Source organism: Vombatus ursinus, unplaced genomic scaffold (genome assembly GCF_900497805.2).
Source record: "Vombatus ursinus unplaced genomic scaffold, bare-nosed wombat genome assembly UNPS02005511.1, whole genome shotgun sequence".
In the NCBI taxonomy this organism is placed as follows: Eukaryota; Metazoa; Chordata; class Mammalia; order Diprotodontia; family Vombatidae; genus Vombatus; species Vombatus ursinus.
Genome location: NW_020945289.1, coordinates 1 through 8,660, shown reverse-complemented (window position 1 = coordinate 8,660; position 8,660 = coordinate 1). Strand labels below are relative to the sequence as shown.

The 8,660-nt window shown below is 40.5% G+C and overlaps 1 protein-coding gene and 1 pseudogene across 1 annotated transcript; one reads left to right on the top strand and one right to left on the bottom strand.

Moving 5' to 3' along the window:
- Nucleotides 1-218: 218 nt before the first annotated feature.
- LOC114032630 (zinc finger protein 436-like) lies at nucleotides 219-8,650 on the top strand (the record flags this gene model as incomplete). Its single annotated transcript, XM_027847993.1, has 3 exons — nucleotides 219-345; nucleotides 2,374-2,490; nucleotides 7,028-8,650. Coding segments are annotated over 3 exons (1,867 nt in total), but the record flags the coding sequence as incomplete, so codon positions are not given.
- Nucleotides 3,698-7,059, bottom strand: LOC114032629 (annotated as a pseudogene).
- Nucleotides 8,651-8,660: the final 10 nt, after the last annotated feature.

The following is an 8,660-nucleotide window of genomic DNA, read 5'->3' as shown; positions in this document are numbered from 1 at the left end:
CACTTCCTATAATTCTGTATTTCTCTTATGTTTTCCTTTTACTTGCCAATAAAGTCCCTAGCTATTTCTCAACTTCCCCCATCCCCCTATGCAATCACTTCCCCTCATTTATCTCCTCCTTACCTCCTCTCCCCAGTAACATATGCACAGATAGAATTTATCAATCCAGGGTAGAACTGTGGGATTGTCTCTTGGGCAGCAATTACACGTTGTTTCAGGAGTTGATGACCTTTGAAGATGTAGCTGTGTATTTTACAAAGAAGGAATGGAAGCAGCTGACCCCTGATCAAAGGCACCTCTACAGAGATGTGATGCTGGAGAATTATGAGAATATGGTTTCTCTAGGTAAGACTTGTTGCCCCTACCATGATAAATAATAATCCTGTAGAGCAGGAACTTTTAACCTGGGATTTGTGAACTTACTAAAGAATGTTCTGATAACTATTAAATGTAATTAGTTACCTCTGCAAGCTTTTTGTGCTTTTAAAAAAGGAGTTCATAGGCTCCACTGGACTGCCAGAGGGGTTCATGACCCAAAAAAGGTTAAGAGTGCATGCCCAAATGCCTCTTGGCCTTAACTTACGTGACCTCTGGAAAGCTTGGCTTGGTTGTAACTTGAGAATTGAACCTTTCTCATCCATTTTGGGCCCAGAGATAGCCTGTTTTTGTTTTCTGTCTTTAAAAGACAGAGCTGTTCTCTATAAAGGAAGAAATAGACAGCTTTCTTGGACTTTCCCAGATACAACCACTTTTTCTGTTGTTACACTCTTTATCAGACACTGCCTTAGTCCTTACAGCTTCTCTCTGTATTTGTGTAACTGTGGCCCTTCTGTGACTGATAGCTTTCCAACCTCAAGCAGGAGGAAAACAAATGAACTTCCTGTTCTTCTGTGCCTAGATTGCTCCTTTCCTAATAGCATATTCTTACCCCAATCTCTGGGAACACATTTACTTAACAGACTCCTCCCACCTTCCCCCTTATTTCCCATAAATCAAGAGGCTGGAGCCAGGAGTCAGCTCTTAAATCTTGAACTTTTACTCCTATACAGTATTACCAGTTATTGACAATGGAGTATGACTATGTTGCGTTGTCTCTCTTGAACATACTTGAATATATTTAAGCCTTTTTCATTATCAAATGAAAGGCTCTGTCTTCTGAAATAGACATTTCAGACCTAAGAGGTAGATATTTAGGGGGAAGGCCTTGGTGTTTTACCCTTGAATCTCTATACCAGATCTGAAAGGTATATACTGGTAATCAAGCTTCAGTTTTTTGGTGGGTTTGGGTTGAAAGGAGCAGGGGAGGGTTGGGGTTTTTTTTGACAGGAGATAGTAATAGATCAAATCACAATCCACTGTAACATAATTTAGTTATAAACAGATAACTATTATAGCAAGGGGCACCCATAGCAAATGAAGAGTTATTTATGAAATGTGAGCATATATGAAGAGTAAACTGTTAATTGCTTAGCAAGAGTTTGGCTCACATAGCTGCTGGGAGCCTAGCTTAGCTTCCTATCTTAGCTCACAGGAAGCTCCAGCTTAGGTAGGGCCTTTCTGGATTTGTGGCCAGATAAGGCTCTGCCAGGATTGGATCTTGGGCTCAGACCCTAACCTTAAATGTACCCTTGGGAAAGAAGAGATCTAGGACTACAGGTCCTAGATGAGTCAAAGTTCTGTCCCGAGAAAACAAAGGAACAGGATGGAATCTAGGCCCAGGGAGAAATTAGAGGTTTCATATAATTATTCTTTATCTTTTTATGTCTGTGTCCCATTTTCCCAATTAGGCTATAATTTTCTTGAGGGCAAGGACCATACCTTTCATATAGTTGCATTAACTTTTCACAATTTCTAAGAGTTGGAAGGAACCTCAGAGTGTCTAATCCAGCCAACCTTGAACAAGAGACATAAAGACTGGACTTCTGATTTCATTGGTATGAGGAACTTCCAAGGTGAGGAAACTTCCTTTAACAGAGCAAATTCATACCTTCTCTGTAATTTACAGTCTTGGAAAGTTGCCTAGACCACCAAGAAATTAAGTGACTTGTCCATGGTCACCCAGCTAGAGGTAACACTTGAACACAGATCTGGCTTCCAGCCAGATCTACTATGTCATGTACCACTCAACCAAACAAGAATCTTCTGTCAAACATTCTTTATAATAGTCATCCAGCATCTGCTTAAAGACCTGTGGTGACATGGGACCCACTAACTCCTGAGACAGCTCTCATTCATTGTCATTTGAGTTTGATGATTACCAGTGGTTTTTGCATCTTCAGAATCCTGGAGAGAAACTGGTTTAGTCTGATCCCTGGCATTGCTTTGAATTTTTCAGCACAAAGCTACACATTCTATTTCCTTTCTTACAAGCAGGAGTTCCAGTCCACAAACCTGATGTGATCTCTCAGCTGGAACATGGGAAAGAACCATGGGTCCTGAATCTGCAGAAAGCCGGTGAAAGAGAGGAGACCCTGAGATACTTCAGCATAGGTGAGGGAAGACAGCACGAGTCAGTGGAAGTTGTCATTTTTTTAAAAATGAAAACTTTCTTCTGCATAGGATACACTGTTTGAAGAAGGCTTCATAATGAGAAGGGGACTGTGAGTGGGAGTTTATTTGAGAAGCAGTCCCAAGGTAAGGCAGCAGAGAATATAAATTATTCTGTGGGAAGGAACAATTGAAAAGATCCAGAATATCCTGGGGGAGGAATTTTTACCACACAGTGAGTCATAGAAACATAGATTCTTAAATTTGAAAGGGACTTTAAAGGTCGTATCATAAACCTTGACCCTCTCTAGTTCAGCTAGATGACTAGGTCATGAAGTCCTGTTACCTATCATGAATCCTCTCTCTAACATGCCCAAATTATCTTAGCCTCTGCTTGAACATCTCCAGTGATGGTGAGCTCACTATCTCTTGATGAAAAGAAAAACCAGCTTCAAGTAGTTGAATGGTTGACATGCAGAAAAGGGGTTAGTTTGTTCAGTTTAGTCCTAGAGGGCAGAAGAAGGAGTGGGTGGAGGAGAGGAGGCAGATCTAGGCTAAATGTAAGGAAAAACTTCCTGATACAGCTGTCTTAAACTGGAATAAACTAGCTGTAGAGTCTTCATTAGAGGTCTTCAAATAAAATCTCAGGGATGGGAAACTTGCGACCTCGAGGCCACATATGGCCCTCCAGGTCCTCAAGTGTGGACCTTTGACTGAACAAAGGATTTGTTCTGTGAAGTTTGGATTCTGTCAAAGGGCTGCATTTGAGGACCTAGAGGGGCCACATGTGGTCTTGAGGCTGCAGGTTCCCCACTGCTGGTCTAGATGACTTTTTCAAGAATGTTGTAAAAGGCATTCCTTTTTTTAATTTTTAAATTTTATTTTTATTTTTTTAGTCAGTTAACAAGCCTTTTAAAAGTATTTATTATGTGCTGGGTATGACATTTAAGAAATTTGAGACATAATTTCTAGGTAACAATTTCTCATATAATTTCAATAATTTCATAATTTCTCCTTTACTTGCAACTCTATAGTGAAAATCTTGCCTATACTAATGTTTGATCCAATTTCAAAATAGAAATATGCAATTTGAATTACAGTCACATTCAATGCAAGTGTCAAATAATCATAATAGATGAGGTTTTGGTTTTTTTTTTTACAAAAAGGTTCAAAGCATCTTGTCAACTCATAAAAGCAGTTACTAAGTATGCCTCGTTTTATGGTGTTTAATAAAAAGGTGCTCCTCTTAAAAATAAAAGTCAAGGAATCTATGACCTGATCGAAACAATTTCAGCAACACACAACCTGCTGAATTAACACTTCTCATTACAAAGATGCCAAGAATGCTTGTGGGAGACAAAACACTGTTCAGTTGCACAGTAGCATCTATGGTTATTTCAAACATGGACGTGAATCCTTAGCATAGATAGACATTTGTCAAGGGAAGCCAAGGCAAAGTTTGCTGCTCATTATTTATAAAGGACCACTGCTTCTCCCCACTATCCCATGACTCCTAGAAATAAACTGTGCCTCAAATATTCCTTATTTAAAATCACATTTTTTACAAAGCTATTTAGTACCTGACACAGAAAAACAATCACAATTTGAGAATCATTTAACATGAAATTATACAATTAAAATTTTCATAAACACAAATCCACATTTGTCATAACACAGAGAGCAAAGGACAAAGCAAAAACAAGAAAACTAAATTGGCTGTTGTATACAATTGGACACAGTTGTGTCATGTACACTAAAAGTCGTTTACAAAATGGTCATCTCAGATCTATAGAAGACCCCTCTCCATTCAGTGTTGTCATCCCACAAGTTAAGCTGCTGCACATCTGCTTCTGTTTTCTCCATGTCCTCCTGTAATATGGCTGGTAATTATTTTAGCGATTACCACCCCCTCAGGATGATTTGCCATTAGTGCTTTGTTGACCATCGTAGTCTGCATATCCCTGTCCATAACCATAGTTTCCATAGTTATACCCAGTATAATCATGTCTGCCATAGCCACTATAGTTTTGATCATCACCACAGGCACTATTGTAATTTCCATATTCTTGATCATAATGGTTATTAACTCCTTAGTAGCAGTTTCGGCTCTGACCTCCGAAGTGGCCCATAACCCCGCCTCTCCCACCTCGACCGCCAGCTGCAGCGCCCCTCGCTCCTTTCTGTTGTTGCTGTTGCTGCCTGCTTTCTTCTTTGGGCCTAGCAGCTTTGATTTCACACTTCCCATAACCAATCTGATGATACCTGTTTTCTAATAATTTTTTTACTGGTTCTTCATCTACATAGGTGATAAAACAAAATCCTCTTCCTTCCTTTGTTTTTTTGTCCTTAGGAATTTCAATATTCTCAATCTCTCCAAACGCTCCAAAATATTCTTTGATTTGTTCTTTAGATATATCTCGGCTCAGTCTGCCAACAAATACTTTTTTACAGGACTCCTTTCTCTTTAAAGCTTTAGCCCTTTTGGGGTCTATCAACTTGCCACCCAGCTTGTGCTCTTTAAATTCCAAGACCTTATCAACACTGGCAGCATCTTTGAAAAGCACAAATCCGAATCCCCTTGATTTCCCTTTGGCATCTGTTTTAATTATGCAGTCTACAATCTCTCCAAAACGAGACAGGTATTCAGTGAGATCTTTCCTGCTCGTATCCCAGTTTAGCCCGCCAATAAACATTTTACTATCATCCTGCTGGTTCTTGCTGGCGTTGATTTTGGAGCCCTCGGAGAACGCCGAGTAGCGGTACTTGTTCACCTTCTCCATGGTGGTGCGGCTGTTGGCAGGGGCAAGACGTGCAGAGGAGGAGTAGCAGCTGCCAGGTTGTATTGAGCTTGTGAAAGGCATTCCTGTTCAGAGAGGATGGGACTCAAAGGAATGAGGGAAGGAAAGAAAGAAGGAAATAAACACTTACTAAGCACTTACTACGTATCTAGCACTGTGAATACAAATAAAAGTTAAAAGGAAAACAGTCCCTGCCCTCAGAGAGCTTACTTTCTAATGGGAGAAGACCACACACAAAAAGGAACTAAAAAACAAGGTGGAGAGGGGAGGTACCCACAGAGGGATGACTTTGACATCTCGAGTAAGCTCAGAACAGAGCAGGGTGGGGGGAATGAAGGCTTGCCGGTCACAGCCCTTCCACAAAACTCACCAATGGAAGAAGTGGGGCGGGCCTCGTAGAGGGATATAGTAGATGGAGTAGGCTTCCGGAGTGGTAGGTTGTTACTGGGTGACAAGGCCTCAGACACTGCAGGGAAGTTCCAGGATGTTCCACCAGTGGAGGGAAGTGAAGAGGAAGGAAGTCAGGCACATGGCTGGGAGGGGGATGGCCTCTTCAATCCCTTCCATTTCTCACACTGGCTCATTATGTAATTTCCCAAGGCCATCTCCGACATTTTTTGGACTACTTTAATCGTTAGGAACTTCTTACTCATATTAAGATAATATCTGCATCTCAGACTTGGTCCCTTAGGGCGCTCAGGAGAGGCAGGGAAGAGAAAGAAAGGGCATAATGGCAGGGATTGAACAGATAGCTAGAGACAGATTGCAAAATATAAGCCTTGCATTGAGCAGGAAGTAATATTATAATCTTTTATAGCTGAGTAAACTGGGGCAGAGATTAAATTACTTTTCTGTAGTCACACAACTAGCAAGTCCCCTAGGCAGGATCTGCACTCAAGTCTTCTAATTCCAAGTCCAGTGTTCTTTCCACTTTACTGTTGTGTCTTTTAGGTGATGAGTGCCACAGAGCCAGGCAGAGGAACCTTCTCTTTTTCTTGTCTCTTTAGGTTCATTTTCCTGTTTACCACACAGCCTGCCACAACTATCAACTTCTCAATCCCTCGCTTTATCACCCCTCTGACCCCACTTCTCACACTTCATACCGGCTCATCTCCTTTTAACCCAGTTTGGTCTCCCACTATTGCTAGCACATACTCTCAGCTCCCTGTTCATTTCCACCTCTTCTGCTCAGCCTGTTTCCCTGGTCAAACTCCACCAGCCCTGAAGTTGGCTACCGAAAAGTACAGTGTTACAACACCGTTGTTGACAGGTGGATTCACTGGCTGGTGCACAAGCTCCTCCTTCTAGAAAGTTAGAAAACTGATAGGATCAATGAGCAAGTGAATTCTCCTTTCCAATGCTCTACAACTTGAAAAGCCTTCTTCTTTGAGACCAGATTTTAAATAACTCTCTCTACCATTAGCTTTCTTGCTGGGAGAGAAGAGAAACTTAGAGAATAGCAAATTACAAAGGAGCACTTAAAATAGCTTTCCTAGCTTATGCTGGTGTTATCCTCTGGGTGGGCCACTTCACACTATTCTCCTCCCTCCTTAGCTAACCTGAGGTTCTTATGCCTTTCATCTATTCTCTCAAGATTGACAGCTAGTTTTGAGAACTACCAAAGCTATGTATTTCAATTAAATTACTATGGGGGCAGGGGGAAAGCTCATAACTAAAATTATTTTCCTTTTTCCTCAGCTTACAGAAGGAATGACCTTTGAATTTGCCTTTTATTTTTTCAGATTGTGAGAGCCAGAGTGAGAACAAGAAGTCATGTCAAAAAGGCATTCCAAAAAAGATAAAATCACATGGAGCACCACTGGCAATGCCCTTAAATAATGTAACTCAGGAAACTCATTTTGGAGAGGCTGGTGAATCTGAGAGAATTTTAAAGGGAAATCAAGGAAACTCCACAGTGGTGATTTTGAAGAAGTACTGTTGCCAAGAGAGAGGTTTCAGTAAATTGGCTATGACCCCAAAGAAAAATGCAATGGGAGGGAATGCTGAAGAGCTGAATAAACGTAGGAGAAATTTAAGTTTGAATTCAAACTCTGTTTCTCACCCAAGACATACTGTAAGAGAGAAGACCCATAAATGTGACACATGTGGCAAAAGTTTCCAATATAATTCAGATCTTAATCTACATCAGAGAATTCATACTGGAGAAAAACCCCACAGATGTTGTGAATGTGGAAAAAATTTTAGTCGGAGCTCACACCTTAGGGAACATCAAAGAATTCATACTGGAGAGAAACCCTATAAGTGTAACAAGTGTTTGAAAGCTTTTAGTTGTAGCTCCCACCTTATTCGACATCAGTTAATTCACATTAGAGAAAAACCCTACAAGTGTGATAAATGTGGTAAAGCCTTTAGTCTGAATTCACGACTTAGTCTACATCAGAAAACTCACACTGGAGAGAAGCCATTTAAATGTAATCAATGTGGGAAAGGCTTCATTCAGAGCTCACAGCTTATTCAACATCAGAGAATTCATACTGGAGAGAAACCCTATGGATGTGATGAATGTGGAAGAGCTTTTAGTCAAAGCTCACATCTTATTCAGCATCAGAGAATTCATACAGGGGAGAAACCTTATGCATGTGAAGAGTGTGGGAAGACCTTTAGTCAGAGCTCACAACTTAAACTGCATCAGAGAATTCACACTGGAGAGAAACCTCACAAATGTAATGAGTGTGGGAAATCTTTTAGTCAGACTTCATTACTTATTCGACATAAGAGAATTCACACTGGAGAAAAACCTTATGAATGCCATGAATGTGGGAAAGCCTTTCGCCAGAGTTCAACCCTTGTTCAACATCGGATAATTCATACTGGAGTAAAACCCTATAAATGTAATAAATGTGGCAAAGCTTTTGGTCGAAGTGCGTACCTCATTGAACATCAAAAAACTCACCCTGGAGAGAAATCTCATCAAAACGATGACTATAGGGTTATCTTAGATAGTTCAAAACTTATTGATAAGAGAATCCAACCTGAAAAGTCCCCCAAAATTAATGAATGTGGGAAAGCCTGCAGTGAGGGCTCATTACCTATTCAACACCAGAAAGTTCATACCGGAGAGAAACCTTATAAATGTAATGAATGTGGGAAAACCTTCAGTTGGTATACATGTTTTGTGAAACACCAAAGAAATCATATTGGGGGAAAATCTCAACATAATAAGCATGAGAATGCTTCAAATATTTCAAGCTTTACTGAACACCAAAGAATTAATACTATGGATAAACCCCATAGATGTAATGAATGTGGGAAAAGCTTTGGTCAAAGCTCATTACTTATTCGGCATCAGAGAATTCACACTGGAGAAAAGCCCTATGAATGTCATGAATGTGGGAAAGCCTTCAGTCAGAGCTC